At 56.4% G+C, this 22,107-nt stretch overlaps 1 protein-coding gene across 8 annotated transcripts; it reads left to right on the top strand.

The window, feature by feature from the left end:
• Window positions 1–1,221: 1,221 nt before the first annotated feature.
• Window positions 1,222–21,821, top strand: EHMT2 (euchromatic histone lysine methyltransferase 2; the record flags this gene model as incomplete). 8 transcript variants are annotated; one of them, XM_080709727.1, is made up of 27 exons in its annotated part: window positions 1,222–1,295; window positions 1,942–2,008; window positions 2,100–2,306; window positions 2,400–2,653; window positions 10,038–10,122; window positions 10,213–10,253; window positions 10,372–10,524; window positions 12,792–12,926; window positions 13,000–13,114; window positions 13,210–13,311; window positions 13,512–13,660; window positions 13,731–13,874; window positions 13,950–14,185; window positions 14,263–14,445; window positions 15,230–15,312; window positions 15,507–15,613; window positions 15,693–15,815; window positions 15,890–15,991; window positions 17,112–17,216; window positions 17,318–17,472; window positions 17,555–17,867; window positions 18,330–18,407; window positions 18,724–18,839; window positions 18,917–19,003; window positions 20,021–20,099; window positions 21,030–21,205; window positions 21,641–21,821. In XM_080709727.1, the coding sequence occupies 27 exons, from the start codon at window positions 1,254–1,256 to the stop codon at window positions 21,819–21,821; spliced, it is 3,618 nt and encodes a 1,205-aa protein (XP_080565853.1). The 8 variants fall into 8 exon arrangements, with proteins under 8 accessions (XP_080565853.1, XP_080565850.1, XP_080565848.1 ...); XM_080709724.1 differs by lacking the exon at window positions 13,210–13,311 and having other exon boundaries at window positions 1,254–1,295; XM_080709722.1 differs by lacking the exon at window positions 13,210–13,311 and having other exon boundaries at window positions 1,254–1,295; window positions 15,890–16,011; window positions 17,084–17,216.
• Window positions 21,822–22,107: the final 286 nt, after the last annotated feature.

Below are 22,107 nucleotides of genomic sequence, written 5' to 3'. Positions count from 1 at the left end.
AACGTATTTTTTAGGATTTTTTCTGGAGTTTGAGGTTTTAGTTTTTCTTTGTTTTCCACAAAATAAAAAAAAAAGATTTCTTTTCTTTTATACTCTTGACAATTGTGTGTATATGACTGTCCCGTTGTAGATGGCCTCTCCCACTGATGCTCTGTGCTCAAAAACCTTAGACATCACAGTCCAAGAAGGGCCCGTGCCCGAAGGAGCCCAGCCCTAAAACGGGACAGAGGAGGTGACAAGTGAGGCCTTGGGCCAGGAACCCCCACCCCCGCAGTTCTGCAGCCACCGCACCTAGCCAGATAGTGTCACAGCATAAGTGACTGGCAGCCAGCGGAGGGATGCACATGGGCTTTGCTGGTCTAGCAAGGTGTAGGGTCAGTGCTCCAAGTGGCCACTGTGCGAACAGGCGTCTGTGTTCTGGCATTTTCATCTGGAGGGAAATGGTTCATGTCTTGGGGAAAGCTAAAAACCTCTAAACTTGAATTAGGTGTGGGGAAGACTACAATTCCCAGAAAGCTCCGAAAAGTTCTCTACCAAAGAGAACTACAGTTCCCAGAAGGCCTTGAACCGGCCCCAGGTAACGCACACCCTCCCCACCTGCCTTTGCCAGATACTACTGTGAAACCATTCGCAAGCTTCCAGGCTTTGATGGAGATGTAATGCCTGGGGTCGTGTATCTTGGTGTGCACCCTTCATCCTTAGCTGCCAGCGGGTCTAGGACCCTCCGCTGTGCTTGTGAAGTGTTTTGCAAAAACGATCACTATAGTGTCGCTCTCAGGCCGCTGGGCTGACCCGCGTCGCCTGCGCCTGTGATGGCTTGACACGCCGGCCTGAGCAGAAGCCATTAAGCCCCAAGTTTTGAGAAGGGGACGCTGCTCCCGGGGCCCTGAGCAGCAAGCCAGAGGCAGCCAGGAGTAAAATGTCCCCCGCGCGCCCCTATCGCCCCTTTCCAGCCCTCAGCGCAGAGGCCAAAGGCCGAACCTTCTGTCGGGCAGCTCAGAAACGAACCCGCCAGCAACGAGGCGGAGGCGGCGGCCGCGGGCTGCCCGGAGGCGCCCACCGCTCGCCGCCTGGAGCCGGGCGGGGCTGGAGCGCGGGGCTGGGGGGGGACCGCGCCCCGCGGCCACCTCCGGGCCGCTCTCGGGGGAGAATGGCCCGCGGGCGCCGGGCGGCTCCTTTAAGGCCCCTCCGCCCCCCCGCGCCCACGTGACCCGGGGCGGCCGCGCGCCGGCTGGGCCCCTGCGCGAGCGGCGATGGCGGCGGCGGCGGGAGCTGCAGCGGCGGCGGCCGCCGAGGTGCGGAAGGGGAGGGGGAGAGGCGGGTGCATGCCCGCGCGCGCGCCCGGGGGAAGCGCGCGCCCGTGCAATGCTCCGGGGGTGCAACGGGGCCGGGGGGCCCGGGCTGGACTTGCAGCCATCCAGGGGGCCCGCACCGGGGGCGGATGCGGGGGCCAGGGGGTGGGAGGTGGGGGGAGTGGGCGCGGAGGCGCGCGTGCCGCCGCCGGCTGCCCCCGAGTGGGCGGTGGGCGCCGCGGCCCCCGGAGCGCGCGCGCGGGGCACGAGGGGCCGTCCGCCGGGCTGGGGGGCAGCGGGCGCCGGAGGGGTTGGTGCCCGGGGTCCCCGCGGCCTGGGGGACAAAGGGGGAGCGGCGCGTGCAGCCGGGAGGAGGGGGCGGGGCCGGGGCGCGGAGGCCCCGCCCCCGCCCCCTCCTCCGCTCTCGGCCCCAGAGATGCGGGGTCTGCCGAGAGGGCGGGGGCTGATGCGGGCCCGGGGGAGGGGGCGTGCGGCCGCCCCGGGCAGCCGCGGCCGAGGCCGGGGGGGCCCCCACCGAGGGAGAGGTAGGCCCCGGAGCCTGCTCTCCCTTCCCCGGGCCCAGGCGTCCTGGGCCCCCCAACTCCCGGCCGGGCTGACCGGCCCCCCTGTCGCTTGTCTCCCCTCCCAGGGGGAGGCCCCCGCCGAGATGGGGGCGCTGCTGCTGGAGAAGGAGCCCAGAGGAGCCGCCGAGAGAGGTGAGCGCGGCCGGGAAGGCGCCGTTGGACCTCCGCCTCCCGGATGCAAGGTCCCCCCCGCCTCAGCCCGCAACTTTCCCTCCCCCCGCAGCTCACGGCTCTTTGGGGGACCCCGCTCGCAGCGAGGACGCGCTGCCCCAGGCCAGCCCCGACGCCCGGGAGCCTGCCGGCCCCTCGTCCCCGGCTTCTGTCACCGTCACCGTGGGCGACGAGGGGGCCGACACGCCCGTGGGGGCCACCCCGCTGCTTGGGGAGGAGCCCGAGTGTGTGGACGGCGATGGGGGCCGCATCCTGCTGGGTGAGAGGCGGCGCGCCCGGGGGTGGAGTGGGGCCGCTGACCCCGGCCCCCTCTAACGCTGCCTCCTGCCTGCCCACCTGCCCCTTTCTCCAGGGCATGCCACCAAGTCATTCCCCTCCTCGCCCAGCAAGGGGGGTGCCTGTCCCAGCCGGGCCAAAATGTCAATGACCGGGGCAGCGAAATCGCCCCCATCGGTCCAGAGCTTGGCCATGAGGCTGCTGAGTATGCCGGGGGCCCAGGGAACGGCGGCCGCGGGGCCCGAACCGCCCGCCGCCACCAGCAGCCCCGAGGGGCAGCCCAAGGTCCACCGCGCCAGGAAAACCATGTCCAAGCCAGGGAACGGACAGGTGAGGAGCGGGGCCGGCGGGAGGGGCCAGGTTTGGTATTCGTTTTGTTTTCATTTAAACACAGTTCGAGCTGTGTCCCAGGCCTGTAACCCCGCTACTTGGGAGACCAACACTGAAGGGTCTTCAAGGCAGGCTTTAACAATATAGCGAGACCCCAGCCCGGCGCGGTGGCCACGCTTGTCATCCCCGCGCCTGGGAGGCTGAGGCAGGAGGATCGCGCAGGTTCGAAGCCGGCCTCAGCTACTTAGTGAGACCCTGTTTCCAAGTAAAGTATAAAATAGGTCTGGGAGTGTAGCCCGGAGGTAGAAAGCCTCTGGGTTCCACCCCCAGTACCACCAAAAAAAAAAAAAAAAAAAAAAAAGTAGCAAGACCCTGATTTAAAATAAAAAATACAAAGAGCTGGGGGTATAATTCAGGCATCCTGCCTAGGTTCCAGCCCCAGTACTACACACATTAAAAAAAAAAATTACAGAAGAGAATGTTGAAGAGTTAAGAGTTAATTACATAGCTAACGTCTTAATTACTCTTATGGTAATGACCACGTAGAGGAGGGAAAGGCACTGCCAATCACTGTCCCTCTACCAGCAACAAATCCTAAAGGGCTTCTCTCTCTGGGGAGAGGGACACGTCCTTGATCCCAGTGCTTAGGCTTTAGGACTGCTAGTACTGCTAGTTCAAGGCCAGCCTCAGCAATTTAATAAAACAGGGCGCCGGGCGTGGTGGCGCACGCTTGTAATCCCCGCGCTTTGGGAGGCTGAGACAGGAGGATGGCACAGGTTCGAAGCCAGCCGCGCTGGCTTAAGAGACCCAGTTTCCAAATAAAAATAGGTCTGGGAGTGTAGCCCAGAGGTAGAAGGGTTTCCAGGAACCCCAGTACCACCAAAAATAATAATAATAATAATAATAATAATAATAATAATAATAATTTAAAAAAAACAGGGCAAGGGGTGTAGCTCAGAGGTAAAATGCTTCTGCGTTCAATCCCCAGTACCACAAAACAAAAAAATAGGGCTGGGGTATAGCTTAGAGGTAGAATGCCCTTGAGTTAAATCTAAAAAAGGGTGGGTCGCCGGGCGTGGTGGGGCAGGGCTCTATCCCCTGTGATCCCCGCACTTGGGAGGTGGGAGTGTAGCCTGGAGGTAGGAGGGTTTCCAGGAACCCCAGTACCACCCAAAAAAAAAAAAAGGTGGGTCTTGTTCATCCCTTGTCCACACACACACACTCACACACGCACACACACTCACACACACACACACACACACACACACACACACATTTGTAAAGCTTTCATTGGAAATCCTCCCAGGAAGGAGACAAGGGCCATTTCAGTAATAGAGGAGGAAAACGATTAGGGCCCCAGAATTCCAGAAGCTGTATGGCAGGCATTTTTTTTTTTTGGTATGTGTATGGTACTGGGGATTGAACCAGGGGCAATCTAATTCTGAGCTACACTCCCAGCCCTGTTTTGTTTTAATTTATTTTTATTTTTTTTCTTTACTTATTTTTTATATTTTGCGGTACTAGGGTTTTTTGTTTTTGTTTTGGTGGTACTGGGGATTGAACCAGGGGTATTATACCTCTGAGCTACACCCCCCAGCCCAATTTTTTTTTTTTTTTTTTTTTTTTTAGTCTTTTTATGTGTGTGTGTGTGTGTTGTACTGGAGGTGGAACCCAGGGGTTTTTCTACCTCTAGACTATACTCCCAGACCCATTTTATACTTTATTTGGAAACAGAGTCTCACTAAGTTGCTGACTCACTAAGTAGCTGAGGCTGGCTTCGAACCTGTGATCCTCCTGTCTCAGCCTCCCAAGCACTGGGATTACAAGTGTGTACCACCATGTCTGGCTTAAGTCTTTTTTATTTTTATTTTTTGAAACGGCCTCACTGAGTTGTGAAAGGCCTTGATAAGTAGTTGAGACTGTCCAGGAACCACGACCCTTCCGTCTCAACCTCCTGAATGCTGGAATTACAAGTTTGTGCCACCACACCCAGCCCGGAACTAGGGATTTAACCCAGGGACATTCTACCTTTCAGCTACATTCTCAGCCCTATTATTATTTATTTATTTATTTTGTAGACTGGGGATGAAACCCAGGGGCATTCTACTTCCGGCCTACACCTCCAGCCCTATTTTTACTTTTTATTCTTTATTTTTTACCATTTATTTTTGAAACAGGGCCTCACTAAGTAGCTAAGGCTGTCTGAACCGCGATCCTCTGGTCTCACTCAGCCACCGGAATGCTGGCGTTAACCACTACGCCCAGCTCCAGCCCTTCTTTTTTTTTTTTTTTTTTTTTTTTTTTTTAGGTCTGGGGATGGAACCCAGGGGCATTTGACCTCCATGCTACACCCTCTGCCTTATTTTTTTTTATTCTTTATTTTGAAACAGGGTCTCACTAAGTTGCGGAGGACCTAAGTAGCTGAGGCTGTCCGTGTACCGCGATTCTCCTGTCTCGGCCTCCCAAATGCTGGGATTATAAGCGTGCGCCACCACGCCTGGCTGCAGCCGTATTTTTATTCTTTATTTTGAAACAGGGCCTCACCAAAGTTGTGGAGAGCGTTGCTAAGTAGCTGAGACTGACCACAGACTTGAGATCCTCTTGTCTCAGCCTCCCAAATGCTGGGATTATAAGCGTGCGCCACCACGCCCAGGTGTTTGGTTTTTTTCTTTTGAAACTGGGCCTCACTAAGTGGCTCGGGTTGGCCTTGAATTTCTAGTCCTCCTGCCTCGTCTCCTGATTAGCTAAAGTTAAGAGTACACTGTTGCATGCCATTTACCTAATCCTTTTTTTCTTCTTGTGCTGGGACCAAACCTGGGCCTGTGTATGCTAGGCCAGCGCTCTATCATTGAACTTTATTTCCAGGCCTCATTTATTTTATTTGCTTATTTATTTATTTATCGTGATACTAGGAATTGAACTCGGGCATTCTACCGCTGAGCTATACCCCAATCCTATTTTTAAATATTTATTTTTTTGGTACTGGAAATTGAACCCAGAGGCATTTTTACCTCCAAGCTATACCCCCACCTCTATTTTATTCTTTATTTGGAAACAGGATCTCACTAGGTTGTGGAGGGCCTTACAAGTTGCCGAGGAGGCTGGCTGCGAACCTGTGATCAGCCTCCCGAGTACTGGGATTACCAGTGTGCACCACCGTGCCCAGCGTTAATTTTTTATTTTGAAACAGCATCTTGCTAGGTTGATGAGATCCTCATTACTTGCCGAGGCTGTCCTCTACCCTGCCATCCTCCTCTCTCAGCCTCTCAAGTATGAGGATTACACCCGGCTCGGCCACATTTAATCCTTTTTTTTTTTCCCTGGTGGTACTGGGAATGGAACCCTTCTACCTCTGGGCTACACTCTCAGACCTGCGTGATCCTCCTGTCTCCGCCTCCCAAGCGCAGGGATTACAACCGTGCGCCACCACGCCCGGCTAATCCATTTTTAAGTATGTGTATTAGTGATATTAAATATACTCAGCCGAGCATGATGGTGCACACTTGTAATCCCAGCATTTGGGAGGCTGAGACAGGACGATCGCAGGTCCATAGCCAGTCTCAGCAACTTAGCGAGGCCCTCTGCAACTTATGAGACCCTGTTTCAAAATGAAGAATAAAAGCCGGGCGTGGTGGCGCACGCTTGCCATCCCAGCATTCAGGAGGCTGAGACCGGAGGATCGCGGTTCGCGGACAGCCTCAGCTACTTAGTGAGGCTCTCTGCAACTCAGTGAGACCCGGTTTCAAAATAAAGAATAAAAATAGGGCTGGGGTATAGCTTGGAGGTCGAATGCCCCTGGGTTCCATCCCCAGACCCGCAACAACAACAACAAAAAAGAATAAAACAGGGCTGAAGGTGTAGCTGGGAAGTAGAACATCCCTGAGTTTAGTCCTCAGTACTGCAAAAAAAAATGTAAGAAATTGAAACACTGCTAAACAATAACTCCTCATCCCCCCCCCGCCCCCCGGCCCTTAGCAGTCACCGTTTCTTCTGTTTCTAGGCGTGTTTATCCTAACTACCTCATGTAGGGGTGTTTGTACAGTTTGTCTTTCTGTGGTGACTTCACTAGGCGTTACTTGTCCAGGTTCTCTGGTGTTGCCAGGCGGGTAGCGCGCCTGGAGTCTGAGCTCCGCGGAAGGCAGAGGCTGGAGGATCACAAGGTCAGGGATAGGCTGAGCAACTAAGACCCTGGCTCAAAACAAAAGGAGCTGAGTGCCTTGGCACATGCCTGTAATCCCAGTATTTTGAAGACAAAGACAGAAGGATCACATGTTCAAGTGCATTGTGTGATAACTTAGTGACACCCTGTATCAGAATTTAAAAAAAAATTGAAATAGAGAGCCAGGCGTGGTGGCACACACTTGTAATCCCAGCATTTGGGAGGTTGAGACAAGAGGAGATCCAGGTTTGCAGCCAGCCTTGGCAACTCAGTGAGGCCTTCTGCAACTTAGTGAGACCCTGTTTCTAAATAAAGAATAAAAATTGGGCTGGGGGTATAGCTCGAAAATAGAATGCCCCTGGGTTCCATCCCCAGTACCACACAAAAAAAAAAAGGAAATAGAGCTGGGGTGTAGCTTTGAGGTAGAATGCCTCTGACTCAATCCTCGGTACCACAAAAAAAAAATTTTTTTTTTTTTTGGTGGTACTGGGGGTGGAACCCAGAGGCTTTCTACCTCCAGGCTATACTCCCAGTCCTATTTTATATTTTATTTGGAAACAGGGTCACACTAAGTTGCTGAGAGCCTCACTAAGTAGCTGAGGCTGGCCTCGAACCTGTGCGATCCTCCTGTCTCAGCCTCCTAAGCACGGGGATTACAAGCCTGCGCCACCACGCCCAGCAAAAAATTTTTTTTTTATTTAAAAAATAGCCAGGGAAGCTGGGCATGATGGCCCACGCTTGTAATTCCAGCATTTGGGAGGCAGAGACGGGAGAATCGCGGTTCGCAGCCAGCCTCAGCTACTTAGTGAGGCCCTTTGCAACTCAGTGAGACCTTCTTTCAAAATAAAGAATAAAAATAGGGCTGATAGGGCTGGGGGTGTAGCTCGGAGATAGAATGCCTCTTGTACAGCCAGAAAAAAAATAGCCAGGGCAGGTGAGACACACCTGTAAACCCAGTATTTGAGAGGCAGAGAAAGGAGGATCATGGCTTTGATGCCAGCCTTAGCAACTTAACAGGGCCCTCAGAAACTTAGACCTTTTCAAAATTAAAAAGGCAGCTGGGCGTGGTGGCACAGTTTGTAATCCCTGCGCTTGGAAGACGGAGACAGGAGGATCAAACAAGTTTGAAGCCAGTCTCACTGGCTTAACAGACCCTGTTTCCAAAATAATAAAATAAATATTTTAAAAAATAGGTGTTTGGGAGTGTAGCCTGGAGGTAGAAGGGTTTCCAGGAACCCCAGTACCAAAAAAAAAAAAAAAAAAAAAAAAGGCTGGGAGTATAGCTAGAATAGAGACCCTGGGTTCAATCTCCAGTACTAAAAAAAAGAGGAGGGGGCTTGTGAGTATAGCTCAGAGCTAGAATACCCCTGGGTTTAATCCCCTGTAACAAAAGATAAATAAATAATAGGGCTGGGGGTGTAACTCGGAGATAGAGTGCCTCTAGGTTCATTCAAGCCCCTTTTTTTTAACCGATGCCTGTAATTCCATTACTTGGGAGGCCGAGGCAGGAAGGTCACAGATCTAGGAAGGTCACAGATCTGCAGCGGCAGACTCTCAGCAGTTTAGTCTTTGGAGGGGCTTGTTTTGTTTTTCATTTGATACTGGTAACTGAGCCCTAGGCATTCCACCTCTGAGTGGCACCCCCAGCCCTTTTGTCTTTTCTTTGAAAATAGTGTTTTCCTAGATCGGGTCTTGATAAATCCAGGGGTGGGGAAGCACCCCTAGTACTTGGGAGGCTGAGATGGGAAGATCACAGATTCAAGGACAGCCTCAGCTAGCAGCAGGACTAGCAAGCAACCTAACAAGACCCTGTTTTAAAAACAAAAATTTAGCCGGGCGTGGTGGCGCACGCTTGTCATCCCCGCGCTTGGGAGGCGGAGACAGGAGGATCGCGCAGGTTCGAAGCCAGCTGCGCGTGCTGGCTTAGGAGACCCTGTTTCCAAATAAAAATGTAAAAAAAAAAATAGGTCTGGGAGTGTAGCCCGGAGGTAGAAGGGCTTCCAGGAACCCCAGTACCACCAAAAATAAAAAATAAAAATAAAAAATAAAATAAAAACAAAAACTTGCTGGGCGCGGTGGCACATCCTTGTAATCCCAGCATTTGGGAAGCTGAGACCAGAGGATCATGGTTCGCGGACAGCCTCAGCTACTTGGTGAGGCCCTCTGTAACTCAGTGAGACCCTGTTTCAAGAATAAAAAAATAGGGCTGGGGTGTAGCTCGGTGGTCAAATGCCCCTGGGTCTATCCCCAGTACCGAAAATAAAATAAAGCCAAGTGTAGTGGCACACACTTGTAATCTCTATACTTGGGAGGCTGAGACAGGAGAATCACAGGTTCATGGCCAGCCTCGGCTACTTAGTAAGGCCTCCACAACTTAGACCCTCTTTCAAAATAAAGAATAAAAAATAGGGCTGGGGGTATAGCTCAGAGGTAGAATGCCTCTGGGTTAGATCTCCAGTACCGCCAAAAAAAAAAAAAAAATTAGGCTGGGCATAGTGGCGCACGCTTCTGATCCCAGCATTAGGGAGGCTGAGACAGGAGGATCCCCAGTACTCCAAAATAAAAAAAACAGGGTCTCACAAGCCAGCTGTGGTAGTACACACTTCTAATTCCAGTACTTGGGAGGCTGAGACAGGAGGATCACAGGTTTGAAGTCCAGCCTTGGCAATTTAATACGGCCATTTGCAACTTAGACCCTGTTTCCAAATAAATAAAATTGGTTTGGGGGTATAACTTGGCAATAGAATGCTTCTGGGTTTAATCCCTAGTACTAAAAAAAGAAAAAGAAACAGGGTCTCATAGGGCCTCACTGAGTAGCTGAGGCGGGGGTCAAACCTGTGATCCTCCTGTTTCGGCCTCCCAAGTATTGGGATTACAAGTGCCACCACGCCCGGCTCCCTTTTAATTTCCTGTGTTGAAGAAGGGCCTGATTAAGTAGTGAGGCTGGCCTCGAACTCTGCAGTCCTCCTGTGCGGCCTCTGGGATTTTAAGTGGGGGCCACCAGTGCGGCCTGCTTTTGCATTTTAGTTACGGCAGGTAGTGGGGTAGGCCCTTGGCCCTGCTGAGTGGGAGACATCACAGGTATGCGTGCCTGCCACCCTCACGGGGACAGGTGCCCTGGTTTCCAAAGCTTCACGCTGCGGTGTGGGCCTCACCTGGGCACCAGGCAGCCCAGGCCGAGCTGGGGGTGCTCTCTGACCCGAAGCCTGTTCCCTCTTGGCCCAGCCCCCCATCCCTGAGAAGCGGCCCCCCGAGGTGCAGCACTTCCGCATGAGCGAGGATGTCCATCCGCTGGGCAAGGTGACGGCAGGTCAGTGCCCCACCCTGCTGTCGAGCTAGACATGGCGGGTCCCGGGCGCCGCACACCCGAGCACGGCCTCACGCCTTTCTCCCCTTCCAGATGTGGCCAAGAGAAGGAAGCTGAACGCAGGAGGCGGCCTGGTGAGCGGAGGGGCCGGGGCCGCCGCCACTGGACCTGGGAGGTGTTCTGGGGAGCCGGGCTGCATTGCGGCCTCCGAGGTGGGGCGGCGGCTGCCTCATGTTTCTCATCTTTGTCTAGTCGGAGGAGTTGTCTGCCCGGGGTTCAGGAGAAGTGACCCTGGACAAGGGGAACCCCAGGTCCCTGGAGGAGTGGGAGACCGTGGTCGGCGATGACTTCAGCCTCTACTATGAGTCGTACTCCGTGGACGAGCGCGTGGACTCTGACAGCAAGGTGAGCTGCGCCTGCCCCGCCGGCTGCTCGTCGCCCATCCACCCTCCTTTGCTTTCTTTTTTGCCTTGTTTTTTGGTACTGGGTTCCATTGAACCCAGGGGCATTCTTCCTCCAAGCTAGCGACACTCCCAGCCCCGTATTCTATTCTTATTTTTTATTTCTATATGTATGTATTTTTTGTGCTACCGGGGCTTGAACCCAGAGGCATTCTACCTCCGCGCTACACCCTCAGCCTGATCTTATTTCTTATTGGAAACAGGGTCTTGCTAGGTTGATGAGTCTCACTACTTGCTGAGGCTGTCCTTGAACTTAGATCCTCTTGTCTCAGCCTCCCAAGTACTGGAATTACAGGCCCAGTTTGTTTTCATTTTATCTTCTTAACATTCACCCATTCACTGCTCGGTTCCCTATAAGCGTTTCTTGCTCCACCCCGTTCCAGCTCTGCGCCCTGTTTTATGTTCTCATATGTATGTTCACATATATGCAGTTATATATCCTCCTATGTATGTATATAAACTTATTTTGGTGGAGCTGGAAGTGGGAATTGAACCCAGACATTCTGTCTCCATGCTGTACCCCCAAACCTATTTTATTTTCTGTACTGGAAACAGTCTGGCAGTGTTGCCGAGGCTGGCCTTGAATCCTCCTGTCTCAGCCTCCCAAGTACCAGGATTCCAGGTGTGCGGCCAAGCCGGCTGTTCTGGGTCTCCTTGGTGACCCACGTTTACACACTGCTCTTTTCTCCCCATTTACTTGTCCTCTCTGCTCATGCTACTTGTAAACAGAGGAAACTGGCGGGTTGAGGAGTGTGATCCTTTTTTGGGGATGGTACTAGGAATTGAACCCAGAGGCATTCTACTGCCAAGCTATATCCTCAGAGCAATTTTATTTCTTATGTGGTACTGAGGGTGGAACTCAGGGGTTTTCTACCTCCGGGCTCTACTCCCAGACCTATTTTATACTTTATTTGGATACAGGGTCTCACTAGGTTGCTGAGAGCATCACTAAGTTGCCGAGGCTGGCTTTGAACCTGTGATCCTCCTGTGTTAGCCTTCCAAGTACTAGGATTACCAGTGTGGGCCACCAGCCCAGCTTATGCGCCTTTTCTGGTTTCTGCAGGAACTTTGACAGTGGGTGGGAGTGCTCCTGCTGGCTGCCCCACAGCCAGGGGCCGGCCCATTCCTCTCATTAGTGACAGTAATACTGATCAGCAGCTTCTGATGGTATCAGCCTGAGCCCTGAAGAGTTCCTTATTACATTTTCATCTAGTGTTTTGCTTTTTTTATGAACTTGATAAAAAAAATAGAGTCATAGCTGGGCGCAGTGATGCTGCACGCTTGTGATCCTAGTTTTTAGGAGGCTAAGACAGGATTGCAAGTTTGAGGACAGCCTTAGCAACTTAGGGAGACCCTGTTTCAATACAAAAAAAAATAAAATTGGAGCTAGGCGTGGTGGCGCACACTTGTAATCCCAGCATTTGGGAGGATGAGACAGGAGGATCGTGATTTGCGGCCAGCCTCAGCTATTTAGCGAGGCCCTCCACAACTTAGTGAGACCCTGTTTCAAAATAAAGAATAAAAGCCAGGCGTGGTGGTGCACGCTTATAATCCCAGCACTTGGGAGGCTGAGACAGAAGGATCGCACAGGTTCAAAGCCAGCCTCAGCTACTTAGTGAGGCTCTCAGCAATGTAGTGAACCTGTTTCCAAATAAAGTATAAAATAGGTCTGGGAGTATAGCCCAGAGGTAGAAAAGCTCCTGGATTCCACCCCCAGTACCACAAATAAATAAATAAATAAATAAATAAATAAATAAATAAATAAATAATTAGAACTGGGGTTGTAGCTTGGAGTTTAATCCCCAGTATGGCAAAAAATAAAAGTAAAATAAAACTAGATTGGGTTTAGTGCAGAGCTAGAATGTCCCTGAGTTCAGTCCCTAGTCCCCACCACACACAAAAAAGTCACAATCTGTTTGTCTTCTAGAATTTGCTTCTTTTACTTTCTATTATGTTGCCAAGATTGCCCCCCCACGTTGTATGTAACTGAAGTACTTTTCACTGCTGTATGGCATTCTACGGCCCTGCTTTTATGCGGCCCTTCCTCTCTGCTGCCCTCCTCCTCCAGGGAGCCATCCTGGGTCGTGGGTGGTGGCAGTTGTCTCCATCCTGGGGGCTGGATGCTCCCGTCCCACCTCTGCCTAGCTCTCCGCAGGAGAGAGCTGTGCCGGGGCTTGGCTGTTTCTCCAGCCTCGTTTTCCTCTCTCCCAGTCTGAAGTTGAAGCTCTGGCTGAACAACTGAGTGAAGAGGAGGAGGAGGAGGAAGAGGAAGAGGAGGAGGAGGAAGAAGAGGAGGAAGAGGAGGAGGAAGAGGAAGACGAGGAGTCGGGCAATCAGTCAGACCGGGTAGGAGCCGGCCCTGCTCTGGGATGAGACCCCGCCGGGCGGCGAGGCCGGCCTGACTCCCGCTCCTCTGCAGAGTGGCTCCAGCGGCCGGCGCAAGGCCAAGAAGAAATGGCGGAAGGACAGCCCCTGGGTGAAGCCGACGCGGAAACGGCGGAAGCGGGAGCCTCCGCGGGCCAAGGAGCCGCGAGGTGAGGAGTGGCCGCCGCCCTCGGGTCCCCTCCTCCAGCCCGCGGGTCCAGCCCGCACCAAGAGCCCCCGCTCTCACCCTCTCTGTCTCTGTCAGGCGTGAATGGTGTGGGCTCCTCAGCTCCCAGTGAGTACATGGAGGTCCCTCTGGGGTCCCTGGAGCTGCCCAGCGAGGGGACCCTCTCCCCCAACCATGCTGGTAAATGCCAACTGCCTGGGCAGGGAGCAGGAGGGGCGCCCACAGGGCCGGAGGGCGTGGGGCAGGGACCCCAGAGCCGGGTGGGGTCCGCGGGTGGGTGTCCGCGCAGGCTTTGGGGGGCTTTGGGGCTCAGTGGGGGCGCAGGCGGGAGACCCCTGCGGCCGAGCCGGCCCCTCAGCCTCCTTTCTTCCCCCCCCAAGGGGTCTCCAACGACACGTCCTCGCTGGAGACGGAGCGGGGCTTCGAGGAGCTGCCGCTGTGCAGCTGCCGCATGGAGGCGCCGAAGATCGACCGCATCAGCGAGAGGGCGGGCCACAAGTGCATGGCCACCGAGAGCGTGGACGGCGAGGTGGGCCGCGGGCCGGCGGGCGGCGGCGGGGCCGGCCGCCGCACACCCTCACCCGCCCGCTCTTCCCCAGCTGTCCGGCTGCAACGCTGCCATCCTCAAGCGGGAGACCATGAGGCCGTCCAGCCGCGTGGCGCTCATGGTGCTCTGCGAGACGCACCGCGCCCGCATGGTCAAGCACCACTGCTGCCCGGGCTGCGGCTACTTCTGCACGGCCGTGAGTGAGCGCGGGGGGCGGGGGGTGAGGCGGCCGCCGCGAGGGCGCCGGGCCTGACCCCGTCCTCCCGCCCAGGGCACCTTCCTGGAGTGCCACCCAGACTTCCGCGTGGCCCACCGCTTCCACAAGGCCTGCGTGTCCCAGCTCAACGGCATGGTCTTCTGTCCCCACTGTGGAGAGGACGCTTCGGAGGCGCAGGAGGTGACCATCCCTCGGGGCGATGGGGGGACTCCGCCGGCCGGCGCCGCAGCCCCTGCGCCCCCACCCCTGGCCCAGGACGCCCCAGGGAGAGCAGACACCTCCCAGCCCAGGTACTGGCCTCCCCCTCCTCCCGCCCCGTCCCTTCCCCGTCCTTCCTGCCCCCACACACCAGAACCTTCTCCCGCAGCGCCCGGATGCGAGGGCATGGGGAGCCCCGGCGCCCACCCTGTGACCCCCTGGCCGATACCATCGACAGCTCAGGGCCTTCCCTGACCCTGCCCAATGGGGGCTGCCTCTCAGCCGTGGGGCTGCCGCCAGGGCCAGGACGGGAAGCCCTGGAGAAGGCCCTGGTCATCCAGGAGTCAGAGAGGTGAGTGGACATGGGCCCTTGGACTGCGCCAGGGCCGTGCCCAGACATTCAGGTGCTGTGGCCCTGTCCATATCCGAGCAGCCAGCTGGGCACAGCGGAGCACGCCTGGCATCCTAGTACTTGGGAGGCTGAGCTAGGAGGATCACAAGTTTGAGGCCAGTCTCAGCAACTTAGCAAGACCCTGTCTCACATAAGTGGGGCCAGGTGTGGTGGTACACACCTATCATCCCTGTACTTGGGAGGCTGAGACTGGAGGAAGGCAGGTTCAAAGCCAGCCTCGGCAATTTAGCAAGGTCCTCAGCAGCTTAGCAAGACCCCATTTCAAAGAGACAAAATGAAGCCGGGCGTGGTGGGCACGCTTGTCATCCCAGCATTTGGGAGGCTGAGACCAGAGGATCGCAGTTCAAGGACGGCCTCAGCTACTTAGGCCCTCCGCAACTTAGTGAGACCCTGTTTCAAAATAAAGGATAAAAAATTGGGCAGGGGGTATAGCTTGGAGGTCGAATGCCCCTAGGTTCCGTCCCCAGACCCACACACACACACAAAAATAAAGAACCCACAACAAAAAAAATAAAGAACAAAAAATAAGTATGGGAGTGTAGGTCAAAGGTAGAATGCCCCTGGGTTCCACCCCCAGTACCGCAAAAATTCAACAAACAAGAAAAAAGTAAAAGGGCTAAGGGATGCAGCGTAGTGGTAGAGTGCCTCTGGGTCCAATCAACTCAGTCCCTAGTACCAGAAAATAAAAGTCTGAGGACTGCCTTCTCCGGGTTCTTCCCGGCAGGCGGAAGAAGCTCCGGTTCCACCCACGCCAGCTGTACCTGTCAGTGAAGCAGGGGGAGCTGCAGAAGGTGGTCCTGATGCTGCGTGAGTGCATCTCAGTGTCGTGGGGAAGGACGGAACCCAGGGTGGCGGCACTTAGTGGCCCGGGCGAGGGCAGAGGCCCATCCTGGGCTGCCCAGCGGGGGCCCCGGGGGCCTTCCTGGAGGAGGTGCCCGTCCCAGCCGGCTTACCCCTTACTTGTCCCTCCTCTGTGCCACATGTTGGGCGCTCCCCTGCAGTGGACAACCTGGACCCCAACTTCCAGAGCGACCAGCAGAGCAAGCGCACGCCCCTGCACGCGGCGGCGCAGAAGGGCTCCGTGGAACTCTGCCACGTGCTGCTGCAGGTCAGCCGCCCGCCCCGCCCCGCCCCGCCCCTGCCCGGTGCCCGCCCGCCCGGCACCAGCCCTGCTGCCCTCCCCACAGGCCGGCGCCAACATCAACGCGGTGGACAAGCAGCAGCGCACACCACTGATGGAGGCCGTGGTGAACGACCACCTGGAGGTGGCGCGCTACATGGTGCAGCGCGGCGGCTGCGTCTACAGCAAGGTGCGGCGGCTGAGGCCTGGGCAGGTGCGGGCGCGCCTGGCCCGGCAGAGCCCTCACTGCCCCTCTCCCCCCAGGAGGAGGACGGCTCCACCTGCCTGCACCACGCAGCCAAAATCGGGAACCTGGAGATGGTCAGCCTGCTGCTCAGCACGGGGCAGGTGGACGTCAACGCCCAGGTCAGCCCCGCCGGCTCCTGGTGCCGGGTCCGTCCCGGGCCACACTCCCGCCCCCGTCGCCCTCTGCTCCTTTTGCTCCTCCCTCTTTTTTCTTTATTTTGGTGCTGGGGACTGGACTCAGGTGCATTCTGCCACTGAGCTACACCTTTTTATTTTTTATTTGTGTGTGTGTGTGTGTGTGTGTGTGTGTGTGTGCTGGGGATTGAACACAGGGCATTCTACCACTGAACTACACTCCCAGTCCTTTTTTTTTTTTTCAGTACCAGGAATGGAACCCAGAGGCATTGTACCTCCAAGCTATACCCTCGGCCCTATTTTTTAGTCTTTTTTTTTGTTTGAAACAGGGTCTCACTGAGTTGGGAAGGGCCTCACTAAATAGCTGAGGCTGTCTGGGAACCGCGATCCTCTGGTCTCTACCTCCTGAATGCTGGGATTACAAGCATGTGTCACCACGCCCAGCCCTGTTTTATTTTTATTTTGAAAAGGTCTATGTTTACGGTAGTTTGGCTATTTGCAGAGGCTGTCCTCGAACCTATGATTCTCCTCTCTCAGCCTCCCCAGTACTGAGACTACGGGCCTGCGCCACCACTCCCAGCTTTGTTTAGTTTTGAAACAGAGTTTCACCGAGTGGCCAAGGCCGCCCTCCATCCTCCTGTCTTGGTTGGCCTACTCTTTACTGGGATTACAGGCCTGCGCAACTTTTTTTCTTTTTTGGTGCTAGAGATTGAGCCGGGGGCATTCTACTTCTGAGCCTCGCCACAGTGTGTTTCATTTTCAGTGTTGGGGATTGAAGTCAGGGCCCCTTATGTGCTGCCACACTCTGCCACTGAGAGCGCCCCAGCCCCCCATTGACTTGAATCCGGGTCGCACTTCTTGGCTAAGGGTCTCACACGTATGGCTCCCTGTCGCCTCAAGCTTGCAGTCCTCCTGTCTCAGGCCCCGGAGCACCGGGCTTCCAGGGGTGCTCACCACCAGCTTGTGAGCCTCATTTTATAGATGAGGAAACTGAGGCCAAGGGGTGCTGAGTGACTTGTGCAGGTTGGAGCCGGTCACACTCAGACTGGCCTGCGGCGTGCGCTCTTGCCCGGCCAGCGCCCCTAACCCCCTGGTCCCTCCACAGGACAGCGGGGGCTGGACACCCATCATCTGGGCCGCGGAGCACAAGCACATTGACGTGATCCGCATGCTGCTGACCCGGGGCGCCGACGTCACCCTCACCGACAACGTGAGCACGCGGCCGGGAGGCGGCAGGGACAGGCCCCGAGCGCGGCCGAGGCGGGGTGCGGGGTGCGCCACCTGCGCCCCATCCCTTCACCTTCCTCCCAGGAAGAGAACATCTGCCTGCACTGGGCCTCCTTCACCGGCAGCGCTGCCATCGCGGAGGTCCTCCTCAACGCCCGCTGTGACCTGCACGCGGTCAACTACCATGGGGACACGCCCCTGCACATCGCGGCCCGGGAGAGCTACCACGACTGCGTGCTGTGAGCGCCGCCCCCACCGCCCCGCTGCCGCCCAGCTCCCCAGCCCCAGACCCCACGCCGAGGCCTCCTGTCTCCTCTCCAGGTTGTTCCTGTCCCGCGGGGCCAACCCTGAGCTGCGGAACAAGGAGGGGGACACGGCGTGGGACCTGACCCCCGAGCGCTCCGACGTATGGTTTGCGCTGCAGCTCAACCGCAAGCTTCGGCTCGGGGTGGGAAACCGAGCCGTCCGCACCGAGAAGATCATCTGCAGGGACGTGGCCCGGGGCTACGAAAACGTGCCCATCCCCTGCGTCAACGGCGTGGACGGGGAGCCCTGCCCCGAGGACTACAAGTACATCTCGGAGAACTGTGAGACATCCACCATGAACATTGACCGCAACATCACACACCTGCAGGTGAGCGGGCCTGGGTCCCAGAGACGCCCAGGGCTTCTGGGTGCTGTTGGACGCATGGCAGGCCACCGCGGACAGTCCACGGGAGCGGGGACAGCAGGGGGCCTGGCGAGGGGACCAGGCAGAGGGTCCTGAATACTAGCCACGGTGGCCTTTGCCCCACCCCTCAGCAATGTCCTGATTTCCCTTCCCTGGGGCCATCACCAGCCACTGTCCCAGGTGCGGCGGCGCAGGCCTGTGATCCCAGAGCTTAGGAGGCTGGGATGGGAGGAGTGCGGGTCCGGGGCAGCCTCAGCAACATGGGCAGACCCCGTTTCCAAATGGAAAATAGAGCTGGGAGGTGGAATGGCCCTGGCTTCCATCTCGGTACTAAAGGAAAAGAAAGGACAGCGTGAGGTGGGGGAGCCTCGGCCGCGTGGTGGGGGAGCCTCGGTCGCGTGGGGCTGACCCCTCCGCCCGCCGCAGCACTGCACCTGTGTGGACGACTGCTCCAGCTCCAACTGCCTGTGCGGCCAGCTCAGCATCCGCTGCTGGTACGACAAGGTGCGTGCCTGCCGCCCCGCTGCCCTGGCAGCTGCCTCTGCGCCGGCCCCGGCACCTTGCTCCTCACCTACCCTCTGGGGGAAGTGGCAGGGCAGAGCAGGACTGGGAATTCTGGGCCTCTGCCAGGACAACCTTTTCCTGGTGTATGCAAATCAAGGGTGCAGGTGTGTGTTTCCTGGTCTCCGAGCTGCACCTCTGCTCAGACCGCCCCCTCCCCCGCCCCTCCCCTTCTCTGGGTCGAGGTCAGCAGGGAGGTTATTTTGGGGGGGCTGCAGCTGAGATGGCCCCACACCGAAACCTCTGTCCTTAACCCCAGGATGGGCGGCTGCTCCAGGAATTTAACAAGATCGAGCCGCCCCTGATCTTCGAGTGTAACCAGGCCTGCTCCTGCTGGAGGAACTGCAAGAACCGGGTGGTGCAGAGTGGCATCAAGTGAGCCCCCGACCCCCGCCGCCCTCCCCTGGGGATGTCCAGGACCCCAACCCAGGACCGCCCTGTCTCTCACCTAGGGTGCGATTGCAGCTCTACCGGACAGCCAAGATGGGCTGGGGGGTCCGAGCCCTGCAGACCATCCCGCAGGGGACCTTCATCTGCGAGTGAGTCAGCCAGGGGCCCTGCCATGGGCTCCTCCTCTCCCTCGGTTTCCCTCTGCCCCGCCCCACAGTCAACAACGGAGCCCACCGCGCTCAGCCTGGCACCCAGGCCTGTCCCCACTTGCCCTGCCCTTCCAGATTTAGAAACAAACCTGAACTCCAGCCCCGCTGCTCTATTGCTCTGTGGCCTTGGCCCGTATTTAACCTCTGGAGCCTTATCGAGCGGGGAGGTGATAACAGCCACCTTCCTGTCCACCTCCTTAGGGGTCTGTTCCTCTCCATCAGCTCCTCTTCCCCTGTCTCTTGGCCCTCAGACTTACCTAGGTTTCCTTTGGCCCTGTGCCCTTGTTTGCCTGTTACAGGGACGTAGGGTTTCTCTGCATCTTATCCTCTCCCCGCTCCGCAGACAAGCAGCCCTTCCTCCTGGGGCTCTGCCTCCACCTGCCCTCGCCCCAGCTCCTGCCCTCGTCCTGCTGCCGCTCACGGTCTCCCCACTCGCTGTGTCCCTGTCCTCGTTCCCTGGCACCTGCCCTTTGCTATTGGGCCACCTGGCTGCCATGATGCACCTCTGTCCATCCATCCTCGCTCTAAACCAGCTCTACTTCCTCTTGCTGCCCAAACGTGCGCGCCCTCGCCTCCGGCCACTCCCGGGTCCTCCCGCTCCCTCTGTCTCAGCTGAGCCAGCTGCTGGAGCAGAGCCTCCCTCTTCCCTTTCCCAGCTTTTCTCCAGCTCTCTCTGGGCCCACCGACCTCCAGGCTGTCCTCCCCACTGGCCGTCTCGTGTCTTGGGTTGTGCCTTTACATGCCTGTGCCCCCATTCCTCCTCAGGCCCCCCTCCGGAGGGGGACCACCCACTCCTGCCCCCCAGGGGCCGTGCCTCGGGGTGCCCACTGCAGCCCAGCACTGCCCACCCGAGGCTCACAGATGGCGCAGCTAAAGAGAATCCTGTGGGGCTGGGAGGAGAGGCGCCCGGAGCCGCCGCCCCACAGCCCTGCTCACCTCAGCACTCGTCTCCAACAGGTATGTCGGGGAGCTGATTTCTGATGCTGAGGCCGACGTGAGAGAGGACGATTCTTACCTCTTCGACTTGGACAACAAGGTGGGCAGGCAACCCCTCTGGCCCCAGACTCGCACTGGCTGGAATTCTGAGCCCCTGCGAGGTCGCGTGGAGCCTGGGGAGGAGACAAGGTGGCCATTGCCTGGGAGCTTGGGAAGAATGCCACGCCTGCTAGGTCTGGTGGCGCCCACCTGTAATCCCAGTACTTGGAAGGCTGAGACAGGATTACAAATTAGAGGCCAGCCTCAGTAACTTTTTTTGTGAGGCTCTTGAAAAAAAAAAAGCTGGGTGAAACTTTCCTGTAATCACAGTAACTGGGAGACTGAGACAGGTTCTGGGTTCTAGTCCAGCTTCAGTTTAGCCCAAGTGAAACCTTGTTTCAGAATTTAAAATAAGCTGGGCATGGTGGCACACACATATAAATCCGTTGGTGGGGGGGACGGACACCCAGGGGCTTTTCTACTCTGGGTTATACTCCCAGACCTATTTTTTTATACTTTATTTAGAAACAAGGTCTCATTAAGTGAGCCTCATTAAGTGAGTGAAGTAGCTGAGGCTAGCTTCGAACCTGTGTGATCCTCCTGTCTCAGCCTCCCAAGTGCGGGGATTACAAGCTTGCTCCACCACGCCCAGCTAATCCCAGCATTTGGGGAGCTGAGACAGGAGGATCGCTGGTTTGAGGCCAGCCTCAGATACTTAGTGAGGTCCTTTGCAACTCAGTGAGACCTTGTTTCAAAATAAAGAATAAAGCCGGACATGGTGGTGCACGCTTGTAATCCCAGCATTTGAAAGGCTGAGACAGGAGGATCCGGGTTCGCAGACAGCCTCAGCTACTTGTGAGGCCCTTTGCAACTCAGACCCTGTTTCAAAATAAAAAGAATAAAAAAGTAGGGCTAGGGATATAACTTAGAGGTAGAAGGCCTTGGATTCAATCCTCAGTACCAAAAATAAAAATGCCGTTCCTCCCTTTAGGATGGAGAGGTCTATTGCATTGATGCTCGTTACTATGGCAACATCAGCCGCTTCATCAACCACCTGTGTGACCCAAACATCATCCCCGTCCGAGTTTTCATGCTGCACCAAGACCTGCGATTTCCACGCATTGCCTTCTTCAGCTCCAGAGATATCCGGACTGGGGAGGAGCTGGGGTGAGGCACCTCAGGCCACGCCGGGCGTGTTGGGGTCTGTGGGCCTCGGGCCTAGAGATGCCTGGTTTCCAGGCAGGGCTTGGAGACACTCTCCGATGTCATAGTGCACACGTGTGTCTTGGAGGGCTTGTTGAAACAGTACAGAGATAGGCACCATGGTGCAGGCCTAGAATCCTGGCGATTTGGTGAGGCCTTCAACAATTTAGTGAGACTCTCGCTAAATTTTAAAAGTGGGTTCTGGGCGTGTAACTCAGTATCCCCAGTGGTCCAGGAGGCTGCATTTCCAGCGAGTTCATAGAACCTCCAAGGGCTTAGAGCACACCTAGAAAAATGGCCTGGGGCCCAGGTTCATCTGGGGAGCAACAGACAGAGTCTTTGGTGTGGGCTCCTGGTGGCCTGGTCCAGGTCCCACAAGCACCGGCGCTCCATTGACAGGTTCGACTATGGTGACCGCTTCTGGGATATCAAAAGCAAATATTTCACCTGCCAGTGTGGCTCTGAGAAGTGCAAGCACTCGGCGGAGGCCATCGCCCTGGAGCAGAGCCGCCTGGCCCGCCTGGACCCCCACCCCGAGCTGCTGCCCGAGCTGGGCTCCCTCCCCTCCGTCAACACCTAGCACGGACCACGCCCTCCCCTGCCCAGGACCACCAGCTCCGCAGCCACCTGCAGCCCTGCCCACACTCTGCCCTTCACACATTCCTGCCCGAGGCCCCAGACCCTGGAGGTCTGACCCCTCCCTGGGAGCGAGGCTGCTGGGCTGGCCGCCCCTGCGCCCGCCCTCAGCGGATCAATTCAATCCGGCCTCTTTGCCAACTGGGTTTTTTTGTGGTTACTGTTCTCAATAAATGTTGGGTTTGGTAATAAAGTGTCCGCATGATTGTCGTTGGAGGCGAGGCAGCCAG

This window comes from Muscardinus avellanarius (genome assembly GCF_963383645.1).
Source record: "Muscardinus avellanarius genome assembly, chromosome: 14".
Classification (NCBI taxonomy): domain Eukaryota; kingdom Metazoa; phylum Chordata; class Mammalia; order Rodentia; family Gliridae; genus Muscardinus; species Muscardinus avellanarius.
The sequence above is the reverse complement of the archived record's forward strand: the minus strand, read 5'-3'. Positions and strand labels throughout refer to the sequence as shown.